At 37.7% G+C, this 15247-nt stretch overlaps 1 protein-coding gene across 1 annotated transcript in view; it reads left to right on the forward strand.

Moving 5' to 3' along the window:
• The window catches only part of MRPS27 (mitochondrial ribosomal protein S27), a 50376-nt gene extending 36604 nt beyond the window's left edge, over nt 1-13772 (forward strand). Inside the window, exons 9-11 of the mRNA XM_015818541.1 lie at nt 6365-6507; nt 7908-8054; nt 12604-13772. Coding sequence (XP_015674027.1) covers nt 6365-6507; nt 7908-8054; nt 12604-12843 — 530 coding nt within the window. The 3' untranslated portion in view covers nt 12844-13772. The remainder of the gene's footprint in view (nt 1-6364; nt 6508-7907; nt 8055-12603) is intronic.
• The last annotated feature ends 1475 nt before the right edge of the window (nt 13773-15247 follow it).

Raw genomic sequence — 15247 nt, forward strand, 5'->3', positions numbered from 1 at the left:
ATGTTTGAAATGTCCTCTTTGTAGCCCTCTTTGTTTTCTTAAAAATTCTCCTTGTATATATGGGAAGTTATTTCTCTAAAATTAATTATTATTTAGTATTAGAGACCTTAAATTAACAGTTAAAGCAGGGAGAATGTTCTGTCTAGGGTAGTCCCTAATCCCTTCAATTCCTTTTGTCATTTATCTTTTAATTAAAGTTCGGCATACAGTATCAGAATTCCCTCTGTTTCAATGCCTTTTATATTTTACAATGGCTTTATTGGGTCCATTAAAAATCCCTTGCCCTCCCCTATGAATAGCTGTTAATTGGCAGACTACCTTCAGGTGAGAGAGAGGCTTTATCAAAAAGTGTTAGACAGTTGCCCTTTTCCGTGCATTGGTTTCTCAGCTGTAATAGGAGTGAAAATGACGTATCAGAATGAGAGACTGATCCTAATTTTACCTGATGGTACAGTTTTAAAAGTGGCTGATTCTACTGCAGTAGAGATCAAAATTGTAAACCAATTAGCACATTTTTGTCCCACTTCAGCTATCCTTTTAAAAATCTGTCTTTGATTAGCATTTTCAAATCNTCTTCTTCTTCTTCTTCTTCTTCTTCTTCTTCTTCTTCTTCTTCTTCTTCTTCTTCTTCTTCTTCTTCTTCTTCTTCTTCTTCTTCTTCTTCTTCTTCTTCTTCTTCTTCTTCTTCTTCTTCTTCTTCTTCTTCTTCTTCTTCTTCTTCTTCTTCTTCTTCTTCTTCTGCCATATCCGTTATTGGATGTTGGCGATCATATTATATTGGAGATCCTGTTTTTATCAGCAGCTGCACGAAGTCAGTTAATGCTGCCTCAGCTGAAGTAGCATTTTTCAAACTTGCTAACTTTAAAGATGTGTGGGCTTCAACCGCAGAATGCTGGGAACTGAAATATACAAAATTCAATTTTGCCAAGTTTGAAAAACACCGATCCAAAGCCTGTGCTAGCCAATGGGTAGAACAACTGTTTTCTTCAGGCACAAGCTACTCTGCAAATTCTTTCTTATGTTCCCATGTCCATCTATGAAAGCGAAAATAGAAGCAGAATGCATACTGATAGATATCTTTTTAGATTTGCTCAATTATGTCATGCATTCAAGCCGCTATTCAGAATAATTAGAAGTATGGCATTAACACAACTTTGTTCTCTGCTCATTTTTTTTCCAGGTACAGTTTGGAATAATTCCAGATAGTTTTACCTTCAATTTATTATTGGATTCCTTTATAAAAGATGAGAACTATGAAAGTAAGGAACACATATTTATTAAACATTAGGTGTTATGTATATATTAAATATTTCACCCTTAATATGTATTGTGCATTTCTTTATTCCTGGACATGCCCATTTTTGAGTTTATTTCTTTACAACTAATTTGCTATGATTTCAGGAATAGATATGTTTTTTTAAAGGGAAGAGGATAATAGAAGTAAAGCAGGTGGCAAGATTAATGCAATGACTATGAATTTTTCTCATAAAAAAGATATATAGGTAGTCCTCAAAATACAAACATTTGTTTAGTAACCATTCAAAGTTTACAACAACACTGAAAACTTACAACTGATCCTCGCACTTAATGACTGTTGCAGCATCCCTGCAATTACGTGATTAAAATTTGGGCAACAAACTTAGGGATATTAAATTAAAACAGTGGTGCAAGTCCATTTCATATGTTAAGTGTCTCCTCATCATTTTACATTTCCAGAATAATGAAATTGTCTTTTTTGAATATTACCCAAAGAATTAGATCAAACTGTGAAGTCAGAAGATATTTGAATAGGATATACTACCATTCTGCAGTTTTAGGAATTCAGATTCCCTTTGCCAAGCCAGCCTTCTTTTTTTCAGGTTGTAGGAAGACCATAATATCATATGAATAGGGAACTCAATTGAATTGTCCTCCCAGTATCTTCCAAATCTACCTTGCAGTATTTCATGCTAGCAACAGTATAATAATGAGTAAATGGGACTTCTCTTGGAGAGTTGCATGATCGGTTTATAATGAATTTTGAATGTGATCTCCTGGATTCTAGTGAAGGAAAAATCAAGATGTATGCCCAGGAATAAAGCTGAACAGGAGGAAAATTAAAAACTTCAAAATCAGATGGCAGTGATAGTTTAGGTAAAGAAAACCAAGATATTTCCCCTTAATTTATAAATCTGATAAATGGTATTAACGTAGGTATTTAATTTGAATATTAGAAGTATTAATATGGGAATCCAGTCAAGTACATATATCAAGTTTGAAATGAGGTTAATTTTTACAGTGCTTATCTTTTTCCCCATGATGTCACTGGGATTTTTAATTACCTGTTTATGTCATATTAATCTGAAATAAACAGTTTGATATATTCATTTCTATAAATACATTGGTGGGATAATTATTGTAATATATTTTAAGCAACATTTTAATGCTCATTTTTATTATTTTTAGATGCTATGGCTGCAGTGACTGAGATAATGATACAGGAAGATTTTACTAAGGTGTCCACCCAGCTTCTCTCTCTTTATACCATGTACAAATATTTGGCAACCAAATCAGAACTTACGGTAAGCTACTTGCATAATGAAATGCTTGTGGTTATGGCTAAAGAATAATATGATTCAGACGCTGCATGTCCATACTTCCAAAGTATGATTTAAAGCCAAGTTGAAGAGACTTAAGGTCTTTAGATGTAATTTAAGTTGCAAGGCTATGCCAGCTGGTATATGGCCCTTGATTGACCCCATGGTTACTCTTCTCCCCAAACATCTCCTTTTCTTCATAATCTTGTTTTAAAAAACTGAAATATATCATGGATATGCTATTCACTTTTACAGTTATCTTTCTTCCTAAACTCAGTGAAACTCAATTTGTATCAGATTTTTAAGAAGTCATATATTTACGTCCGCAAGTGAAGGAAGTTGCTGTTTTGTGCCTGTCACTGTTTTCACATTGCTGTTTGCGTTCTCTGTGTGAGAGAGGATATATGTATGGCGAGAAAAGAAAAGCTTTCAAGTTGTAGTTAGTTCCTCATTACATTATGGACATGCCATAAGTTGTCTTAGCGACCATATAAAAGTGCTTGGACATGAGTTCATCCATGATTTCTTTTTTGAACTTTAGAGCAGGGGTGTCCAACTTCGGCAACTTTAAGGCTGTGGACTTCACCTCCCAGAATTCCCCAGCCAGCCATGCTGCCTGGGGAATTCTGGGAGTTGAAGTCCATAAGTCTTAAAGTTGCCAAGGTTGGATACCCCTGCTTTAGAGTCTAGTTTACAGCCCTGAAGGTTACCTACCCAAATATTAAGGAGGCCCAAGCCTATTTAGAGTGCAGTGAGCCCTAAACAAAAGCCCTTCCACTTGCTGAAGAACATATTGTTGTTGTTGTTAATTGCGAAGTTGTGTCCGACCCATCGTGACCCCATGGACAATGTTCCTCCAGGTCTTCCTGTCCTCTACCATCTTCTGGAGTCCATTTAAGTTCACGCCTACTGCTTCAGTGACTCCATCCAGCCACCTCATTCTCTGTCGTCCCCTTCTTCTATTGCCCTCGATCTTTCCCAGCATTAGAGATATATTTTGTTCAATAAAGCAGAGAATTGGGAAGGTGTATAATCCTGTTCTGCTTTCACATTTTTTCAAGCAATATTTCCTGTTTACAGTGGGAAGAAGAGAAAAACCTTGGAGCATCTCTGTTGTTAGTGGGCCTCAAGCAGACTAACACTGTAGGATTTAGTTCTCAGCTATATGGCCTTGCCCTCCTTGGTAAGTTTTAGCAAATATTTAATTAAAAATGTTTCTGTATTGCTTTATTGATTAGCTTGTAGTAAATGGAATTCTTCAATTAAATACTAATATACCTTGACACAATACAAAATTAGAACTAAATCAAGTTAAGCATAATTGGCATTCAGTCTACATAATGCAAAATTCACCTGGGTAGTCAAAGTTGCACTAAATATTTGAAAAGCCCAAAAGGTAGGATCTATCTTTCTCTCATCCTCTCAACCACATTCCCACAAAACATTCAACTGAGAAGGGAGATAAATGGTAACAAGTAGGCATTATTCCTTAGTTATATATGTGGAAGTCTCTTGCTATTTTGTAACTGGAGCCTCTAAATTAAAGATTTTCTATGTAACATTATAGATTCCTTTGCTGTATCCTCCAAGTTAACTTATTAGGAACATTACTAGCTATTGGTTTAAAGCTGAATAGGGCCTAGACCAAGGGTAGGCAACCTTGGCTCTTTTATGACTCGTGGACTTCAACTCCCGGAATTCCTGAGCCAGCCACGCTGGCTCGGGAATTCTGGGAGTTGAAGTCCACGAGTCATAAAAGAGCCAAGGTTGCCTACCCCTGGCCTAGACCCATCTTGAACTGGGACCAGATTGTTCAAAGAAAGATATGTTTGAAATGTCCTCTTTGTAGCCCTCTTTTGTTTTCTTAAAAATTCTCCTTGTATGTATGGGAAGTTATTTCTCTAAAATTAATTATTATTTAGTATTAAAGACCTTAAATTAACATTTACAGAAGGGAGAATGTTCCTTCTAGGGTAGTCCCTAATCCCTTCAATTCCTTTTGTCATTTATCTTTTGATTAAAGTTCAGCATACAGTGTCAGAATTCCCTCTGTTTCAATGCCTTTTATATTTTACAATGGCTTTATTGGGTCCATTAAAAATCCCTTGCCCTCCCCTATGAATAGCTGTTAATTGGCAGACTACCTTCAGGTGAGAGAGAGGCTTTATCAAAAAGTGTTAGACAGTTGCCCTTTTCCATGCATTGGTTTCTCAGCTGTAATAGGAGTGAAAATGACGTATCAGAATGAGAGACTGATCCTAATTTTACCTGATGGTACAGTTTTAAAAGTGGCTGATTCTACTGCAGTAGAGATCAAAATTGTAAACCAATTAGCACATTTTTGTCCCACTTCAGCTATCCTTTTAAAAATCTGTCTTTGATTAGCATTTTCAAATCTTTAGAATACATCCCTGAACAATTTAAAAAGGAACTAGCTTTAGCAAATCACTTTACTTCTGTAGACAAAAGATACACCTGAACAATCTGAAGGTCAAAAGCTATTTTCTGTTGTGCTACCAGTATGTGCATTTTGCAATTATGCCAGATCTAATGGAATATACCTGTATAAAGAATAAAAGACGCTCATTCATTTATGATGCTGTCCATCTCACTATCAAGCAGCATTCACACTCTAGAGATCAGGCTGGCCTGGGACCCCACATGCATGCAGGGACCCCTTTCTTAGTTATATTAGTTATATTGGTGATCTGGTTTATAATATTTCCGTGAATTTTAATTGTTCCAATGTTTTTACTTTATTTTAAATCTGTTTACCACCCAGAGTCACTAGTTGAGATGGGCAACTATATCAATCAATCAATTAATCAAATAAATAAAAATATAGAACTTAATCTCAACTAGGCCAAGAAATACTTACTGAAACCAGACACTCTTTTCCTAGAAGAAATATACAGATATTGTTTCAACATTGTTTAAAGGCCCTTTTTTGTGAATTGCAGAGGACTAGAAAAGCATTCTGAAAGCCAAAGCCTGATGGATTTCTTAATATCCCTCTGGGAATTTTGTTACAGCAGGGGTCCCCAACTCTCGGGCTGCAGACTAGTACTGGTCCACAGCCGATTGGAAACCAGGGTGCACAAGCAGCACGTGAGAGCGCAAAGCTTCATTTGCGCATGCCCTGAATCTAGGTTGTTCCCCCCCCCGCCACAGCTGCCACCACCACTGCTGCCGGTCTGTGGAGCTAGAAAGGTTTGAGACCGCTGATGTACAGTACAGTATCTGCTTTCTACTTTGAATCTAACTGTAATAATAGAGGAGGAGATTTTGTTGTTATGGCCTACATAGAAGATGATGATGATGATAATAATAATAATAATAATAATAATAATAATAATAATAATAATAATAATAATAATAATAATAATAAAGTTGGAAGGGACCTTGGAGGTCATCGAGTCCAACCCCCGGCTCAGGCAGGAACCCTACACCATTTCAGACAAATGGCTGTCCAGTCTCTTCTTAAAAACTTCCAGTGTTGGAGCATTCACCGCTTCTGGAGGCAGGTTGTTCCATTGGTTAATTGTTCTAACTGTCAGGAAGTTTCTCCTTAGTTCTAAGTTGCTTCTCTCCTTGATCAGTTTCCACCCGTTCCATATCCTACAATCTCAGTTAAAATTTTCTGGCAGCCCACTAGAACTCCATGTCCATTTTTAAAGAAAATGCTGACATAGTTTCTAGTGTTATATTCATCACCACATCTCTTTAGCCACGAGGGTTAGCTGTGTTTTCTCGTTTAAGCAATGGAGTAAAAAGCTGTTAAATCACAGGTAAAGTGGAGCTGCAGAAAGGATTGCGAGCTGTTTACCACCTAATGCCACTCATGTGGACCCCGGGATATCTGAACAGAGCCTTGAAAGTAATGGAGGATGTGGCTCTGCTCCCTGAAGATGTGAAGCTTTGCCAGGAAGCAGTAAGTGAAAACTCATTTAAGCAAATGTGGCCCTGGTATATTTGTGACTCAGCAGCAGGGTTGCTACTGTTCTCGGCACTGTTTTATATAGCTTGAATATGTATTGAAGTATTTCTTGAATATGACTGTATCAACTGGCATGGGGGGGACTAAGATTGTCATACAGCCTTGGAGATGGTTGGTGGGTTGAAGGTGCTCCCTCTGCTTTTTCATCTTTTTAATTGTTCTTTTAAACTCTGTTTTAATTCTGTTTGTTAATTGTTTTTAAACTATGGCTTTTATATGATTTTACCATTCCATTCGTAAATTACCAGAGTCATGTAAGAATGATGGGTGGTATAGAAAATGGATTGATTAATAAATAAATAAACCTTCACCTTGGAAAAAAAAAATTCAGAAAGCCCAGAAAAATGCTTCCTTCACCCTTACCTCATTGCTGATTCTGTTTCTGACATTACTGATAATGCCGCTGATCTTTCCTATTCCTTGTAACTAGTGACTAGTAACTTTTCATGCAGTGCTGATGAATATCAACTTCTGGAAAACACATTCAAAACTCATAATACAGAGTCACTCAGATTTCTATTCAGACAGGCTTTTTGTTTACTTGTTATCAAAGAAAGGGTATAGGTCAGGGGTAGGCAACCTTGGCTCTTTTATGACTCGTGGACTTCAACTCCCAGAATTCCTGAGCCAGCATGGCTGGCTCAGGAATTCTGGGAGTTGAAGTCCACGAGTCATAAAAGAGCCAAGGTTGCCTACCCCTGGTATAGGTGCATGATTCTGTTGAAAATCATAGACCACCTGATACGAAGCCTTTTCTTTCCAAAACAGGAATTCAGATAGAAATTATATAACATAATACATTGTAATCTCTTCTTGTAATTGTTACGAATATTCAAACTATTATCAGCATAAAAGCATCTGTGACTTAATTTGGAGTCAATAATAAAATCAGTAGTAATTTCAGAAAGGCCTGGTCTGCTTCATCAAATATCAGTCTTCAACCAACATGCAAGCATGAAAAAAAAACCTAACTTAAAAATTCTTAATATTTTCAGTCTCTTAAAACTATTTTGGCCTTTAAATAGTTTGTTATGCATTGTCGTTTTATATTTTCAGTTTACAATACGTGCTTTCCATAAAGTTAAGCTCTTTTCTGCAGTCAAAACCAAGAGATTTGGTTAAAAACAAAAACAAAAAATTAAGGTACTGCATCCTATTTTCAATCCACTCTGTTGTTGATATTTAGTTCCTAGCTTGTTTGGCTTTTAATTTTAATGTTATGTTCTCAAGATGTTAAGGAAGATGCACAAACGATGAAAAGACATTCACACATAGGACACTTTTTTACGTTACTTTACGTCATCCACTGCATTTTTTATTTTTTTGCTGCAAAGATTGATGTTCTGGGAGATATTTTGCACCCGGCACCTGAGCCCGATATTTCTCCAGAAGACCCCAAGGATTCAGAAGAAGCACCGAAGCAGACACCGCCAGAAGAAAACGAGCTGCTTCGACTGCCTGAATACTTAAGCCGTTTTAAGGTATGCGGTCTCCTTCCACCTCTGGATTTTTTTCCCTCCTGAGGAAATAAGACATCATTAATTATTACCCCACTAGTAATGCACCAGGTTCTTGGCTATTGATAGGTATCGATGTTGAGTTACATTCTTACTGTTTCAGCCAGGAATTTGCCTGGAGAAAATCATGTTCAGTGTCATTTTCTTATTACCTGATTGCTAGTAATCTGTTTTTATTTTTCATACATGTGCCTTAATAAGTGAAACTCCTAATAATTAAAATAAAATGTCACTCCTAGAATCATATATCTGTTCTTTGCATCATATAGCTGCTGGAAAACTTTCCTGTAATTCTGATTTCATATCAGGTATAGAAACTATATATATCACATTATCATATTTATTTTTTTAGATCCTCATCATCTCAGAAGGCTTTAGATTTATTAGCTCCCTCCTTCAGAAGGCTTTACATTTATTAGCTCCCTTCCTTTGATGAGTTATTGAATGACATCTGTATGTAAGTGATTACATAGAGCTGATATAGCTTAATAGTTAGAATGTTGGACTATACCTGTTAGATAAAGACCCAAGTTGAAGTTCACTGTTTGCTAGAAGATTTAAAAATGTCATCTCAGTCTAATTTCTGTATTATTTCTGTATTATTTCTCTTACAGTATGTATACTGTCACCTCCTAAGAAAAGGCTAGATATACTGTACTCTATACTGTAAATTTTGATTCAGGACTCCCTTTGAGAGCTCATTTGAAGTCTAAATATTCAGAAGTCACCAGGGTTGAGAAAGGATTATAAAATACTGGATTCTTAATCAATGACCTAAAATATCTGCTCCCACCTCCCTCACCTTCCGTAAAGGCCTGAAAACCTGGCTCTGTCAGTTGGCTTGGGGCCCCAATGGGGGAGTGCCACGCTGGAGGTGGTTAATGGATTAATAGGAGATCCCATCTTTCCCCCTGTATTCCTCTGTTCTTTCCCGCCTCATCTTTTTACTATAACTTACAATTTTTTGCTATATATATATTTGTATTGTTTTACTGGTTTTAACTTTGCAGGTCACCCAGAGGCGCCTTGCGATGTGATGGGCAGCAAATAAATTTAATAAATAAATGTTGAACTACTGTATGTCAGAATTAGCCCAGTGCCTTCCTTGCTTTAACAAAACCCGAGAAGAAAGTCATCTTGCCTGTCTCACCGCTAGGTCTCATGGTGACGCAGTGGTTAGAATGCAGTGTTGCAGGCTAACTTTGCCCACAGCTTGGAATTTGATACTGATGGGCTTGAGGTTGACTCAGCCTTCCATCCTTCCGAGGTTGGTAAAATGAGGACCCAGATTGTTGGGGGCAATATGCTGACATTGTAAACTACTTAGAGAGTTCTGTAGAGCACTATGGAGCAGTATATAAGTCTAAGAGCTATTACTATTGCTTGCCATTAGGGCATTAAATTAAACCAAAAGGGTGAGAGTGGAAAAAGTCCAAGACCTAATATGCATTCAAAGATTGGGACCAAAAAGCAGAGCACAAAGGAGAAGAGGAGACTAGGATGACTTTTAAACAATAGCAAAAGAGAAGTGCCAAAAGATCAGACTCAGAACGCCTATATTTTTGCACTAATACACGAAGTATGTGAAATAAATAGGGAGAACTAGAGATCCTAGTTCAGAAAAACAAAGACAAATATAATATGATGGGTATCACTGAAACATGTTGGGATGATATTCATGATTGGCACACAGCCATGGAAAACTGCAATTTATTCAGAAGGAACAGACCCAAGAGAAAGAATGGAGGGATACTACATTGTACATAAAAGAAAAATGTACTTGAACAGAAATTCAGCAGAGCATGTTGAAAGTATCTAGGAATAACAACAAGAGAGAGAGAAAATAACATCACTTCGGGAGTTTTGGGTAGACCACCAGGGCAAACAGAAGAAATAAATGACGCCTTTCTGCATCTGGTAACCGTTTTTCAAAGATGTATGCAGTAACAATAATGTTTAGTTTTCAGTGAGCTTGATAATCTGATGGGAATCTAACTTATTATCCTTGTCCTCCCTACTGGGAACTTTGTTGGTCAGAAGGTAGAAGAAACAATTGGGAAATTCTACAAAATGGTATATTAGAGGTGCAGTCTCAAACAGTCCCCACAAGAAAAAACAAACCAGGAGTGATCTAAAGAGGCCAACATGAATACATGCAGAGTTATCTAAAACATTAAAGGAAAAAGTGGGGGGATGGAAAGAGAGGGACATACCTGAAGAAGACTGCGAGATCGTCTTCCAAAATGGTAGGAACTCTGTTAGAATAGCTAAATTTCAGAATGAGCTAAAGCAGTGGTTCTCAACCTTTTTAATGCCGCGACCCCAACCGGTCGTAAGTCGAGGACTAAACCGGTCGTAAGTCGAGGACTAAACCGGTCGTAAGTCGAGGACTACCCAACCGGTCGTAAGTCGAGGACTTTCCCTGCCCAGGAGCGCCGCGCATGCGTGGTTCCGCCCCCTGCGCCGGCTGAGGCGTAGCTGGCAAGCGGCAGAGACGGAGCAGGCCGACCACCAGCTGGCCCAGCCCAAGGGAGGTAAGGCACCCGCCGGAAAAGGGGTAAAAAATGGCGGACAAAAACAATGGCGGACAGCCTTGCTTGGCGACCCCCATGAAATGGTCGATCGACCCCAAATGGGGTCCCGACCCACAGGTTGAGAACCACTGAGCTAAAGCTTGCAGGAGATATAAAAACAATGAGTGTTCTTGGGTATGTGAAACCACTTGACTTCCATTTTTGTGACTGTCTTCCCTCAGAAGGGAGATGAAGCCTTAGGTAGTCATTATGCCACCAGAAGTAAGGGAAAACTGCAGTATAAGATAGGCAAGGAGAGGGTAAAAGAGAAATACACTAAATTAAACCAGGGTCAGATAGATTACTGAAGATACTAAGCAGAGGGTAATTTCAGAGTCATTTTAGTAATATTTGAGAACTCTTGGAGTAAAATTTCAGAAGCTGGGATGACAACAAATGTCATCCTCGCCTTCCAGAAGAGGAAATATAAACTACCAGTCTGCAGTCCATCTGAATCGATGAGGGTTCAGTACCAGTTATATTTTGACGATTAAGCTACTATCTTGAACTCCTGGCAGAGTAAAAGTTTCATGTATTAAGTGAATGATAGAAAATGATTTAATAGTACATTTCTACACAGAATTAAGAGTCTTTTATTCAGTAGGCTGTGGTCTAAGAAATTTAGAAGATTGGTTTACTATGCATCTTATTTGACCTTATGTCAATGCCAGCTAATCCTTAGATTCATTTACTGTAAGTAACTATTTGGGGGGAAAAACACATAGAATTTTTAAATTGCTGGTTTCATATTTCTGAGATAGTTTTCTTCTCATTCTCTGGGGTGTTTCTCTTTTAAGGCAGTTAAATTGCCTTCTGCCCACTGAATGTCAAGCTGTCCTATAAAATATCCCTAACCACAAATGATCCTGCATCTTAAGGCACTTAAGTGAATTTTTTTTATGATTCATCACTGTAGTGCAGTGTTTCTCAACCTTGACAATTTTAAGGCATGTGGACTTCAACTCCCAGAATTCCACAGCCAGCAATGCTGGCTGTGGAATTCTGGGAGTTGAAGTCCACATGCCTTAAAATTGTCAAGGTTGAGAAACACTGCTGTAGTGGTGTTGCAAGAAATACTGCACCATCTATTTGATGATGGAGGAGGTCTGGTCAAGGTCCCTCCTTTCAGCTCACCTTGTAATGCCTACACAGAGCTGAGCGTAACTTCGAAAACATCTTTAGAAAAAGGCCATATAGGAATCTACTGCTCAATGGCATAAAGAAGCTGGGATCTCTTCATTATACAATTCATAGTTTAATTATTCCCATCTGCTAACAGTAAGGTTGGCTGAAGCAATTTGGCGTAAGTCTTTGCCTCAGCAGGGTGCCTAAGGATGGGACCAGAGGACTCTTAAAACATTGGAATGGCCAGCAATTGTCAATTTCAGGGCAGTGAACTTTTGTTAAGGAAGCTTTATTAATGCTTTTAGAAGTTCAGCCTACTCCAGCACTTAACCAAACTAAAAACTAATAAATTTAGTCTCTGCTTTGTTATTACTAAATAATATGTTTTTACAAAAAATCTAGCTTATGTATGTCATTGTATATATTTATTTATTGGATTTATAGGGCTGCCCAATTCAAACTGTGTGAATCTGGGAGGACAGATTACAGCAAAAAACAAAGACTAAACAAACAAAAACAACCACAATACCCCACTACATAATGCTAAAACATCTACCCAATATCTGAAATATAAACCATTGCATGGCTTTGTTTGGTTTTTCCTTTTGGGAAAGGCTGAATGCTCATTTATTGTGGCCGGGGCAATTTTCCAAGAATAAATGTGAATCAGCTGTAATAGGCCTACTTGTAGAATGTCAAATTCCAGTTCCAAAGGAAGGAAAGATTATATAGGCCAGGCCAGCCTATTGTAGAAGTAGTGAAACCGATTTAACTGTTTCTTTCCTTTTCTTTCTCTCTTATGCCAACCATGACAGGAGCTGAATTCTAAACTTCACTCCCTTGGCAAGGTGGAATCTAGGAAGCTGTTAACTCTGACTACTCAACTTGTTGAGGAGAAGCTACCAGCATCTGAAGAGGAAGACATTACAAAATACAAAGAGAAACTTGAGGAGTGGGATAAAGAGCAAACAATGCTGATTGAAAGGGAGAAAGAAATGAAAGAAAAAGCTAAGGAAATGATGGAGAGCCGAAAAAAAGCAAATGCAGCCACATGATGCTTTTGCTTATAGACTTCCGTTATGCCTTAAATTGTCTTGGCAATAAGCAGAGTCTCATCCAGTCTAGTACTTTATTGCAATACAGACTTGGCTGTCCACACATTACATCTTTACACGATCCAGGCTATATGTCATCCCCGTCTCCGAAATCTATTATTATTACTGTTCTTCTGAAAGTATATATTACCTCTGTTGTGTCTGAGAACAAAAGTCTGTCATTTAATCAAATGGTTCCTTTCTAATAATGTTGGGGTGAGATAGTATATTCAGAAGAATTTTTTTCATCGTCAGCATATACTATTTTTCATGATAGTTACTGACAAGCATTGCTGATAGTTTAGAATTCAGAGAAAACAATAAATAAATGTAATTCGAATGTGTACATATATTCATGCATATTCTGTTATTTCTAGATCAAAGTACAATTTCCCAGCTTTCCAACTTGGGAGTTAAAGGGTAGTTCAGAGAATAAGAAATAATCTATTCTGCTGTGATCTGTGAATATTAATCTGGGTCAGCCCTTCTCAGTCCTTGAAATAGGTCAGATTGCAACTCCTATTACTAACAAATAAGAGAAAAAGTGGCTGACCTGGACTGTACCTAGGAAGGCACTGTACACTTTTATAATACAACATAGTAAAAATCTCAATAAAATAAATCTTCATTTTGTTATGTCAATCTTCTTGCCAGAGTTGATGTTTAAATATAAAACTAAACGTGCCATCAGGAGCTAATACATATGGAAGAATGCAATAGATTTAGTTCCTGATCGCTGATTAATTGGTTAATGTTTGTTTTTAGTTGGCATTTTGTATTTTGTTTTTACATCTTTGTTTACTGGTTTATTGTACGCCACACAGGCCCTCATTGTTCAAATTGGACAGCTATTTATATACTTTTAAGTATAATAAAGCTAGCTCTTGGCTTATATCCATTCATTCTGTGACCATTTGAACTTGTGATAGCCCTGTATGAGTGGTATTTACAACAGTGGTTGAAGTTCCAGTTGTCATGGCATCCTTGTGAACACTTGATCATGATTTGTGATCTTTCCTCTCAGCTTCCCATAAGCGAAAGGGAAGAAGCCAGCAATAAGTCAGAGGTTGTGATCATGTGAGGTCTTTGCTTATCATCCGTCATGGCCGTTTCTTGATGACAGCAATAAAACCATCAGAACTTATTTATTTATTAAATTTTTATAGCCCCTATTTCACATATACAGTGACTTTGGCTTATGATATGATAAAAAGTAAAAAAGTACTACAGGAGAATTAAAATTAGAGGAATGAAATAAAAGTTAAAAACCAAGACGGGGGGGGGGGGGCTGGAAGTGGAAACCTCTATCAAGTCAAGACATCCCCAAACATAACAGGCCAGGTGGCAGAGCCAAATCTTCAGGATCTTCTGGAAGGTCAGGAGTATGTTGTGTGGGTGGGTGGGGGGAGACCTCACCTCCAACAGGAGAATATTCCAGAGGGTGGGGGCCACAACAGAAAAGGAATTGCCATCACTAAGCACTAACTCACCTGATGTTGCACTTTATGACCTTGGTATTTAGCAATGGCAAGTTCGGTTCCAATTGCCATTGTTAACCTAAAACTACCTATATAGTATATTATGTTACATTATGTGCCAAGCAATCTTTGAGAAACTTTCTAGAGCAAGAAGGCCACTAGGGAGGAACCCGTTTCTTGTTACTTTCTAAGAATGATATTGCATCTGATGTTAAAAAGCAGCTAGGACAGGAACATTTGGGAGGAGTTGTTGAATCAGATACTGAGGTCTAACTTATTCTGATTTATGGACTGAACCATAGCAACTCCTAATGGGAATTGCCCTCTGTCATTCTAGTTTTGTTGGAATTCCAACTTTATCATTTACTGCTGTTTTTATTTCTTTCTATCTTTTCTGTTTTACAGAGTCCTATTTTCTATAGAACCATCCAATTTGCCTTTGCTGTCTTTTATTCAGAGAATGTCACCAATTAGCTGCTTCTCTTTCCAAACTGGTGTTATAGACATTTCTGTCAAATTCTTTCATTTTTCCTATTTCCTGTCTTAGTCAAATGATTATGCAAGCATGCTAAAAAGTAGCCTTTAATCCAATGAAAGAGAACCAGTTTAGGGTAATAGTTAAGGTACCAGGCTAGAAACCAGGAGACAGTTCTAGTTCCATCTTCAGCACAAAGCCAGCTACTGTAAGTATTCCTGGGTAAGTCACTCTCTCTCAGCCCTAGGAAGGAGGCACCGGCAAGAAGCCATGTCTGAAAATCTTGCCAAGAAAACTGTGGGCTCTAATTTAGGCAGTCACCAAGAATCAACACTGATTGGAAGAGGATTTGCTTTGGTCTCAGATCACTGTTAGTGCTTGGCTGTCCCAGACACAGGATAATATCATTACA

Source organism: Protobothrops mucrosquamatus, unplaced genomic scaffold (genome assembly GCF_001527695.2).
Source record: "Protobothrops mucrosquamatus isolate PMUCROS unplaced genomic scaffold, P.Mucros_1.0 scaffold762, whole genome shotgun sequence".
NCBI lineage: Eukaryota > Metazoa > Chordata > Lepidosauria > Squamata > Viperidae > Protobothrops > Protobothrops mucrosquamatus.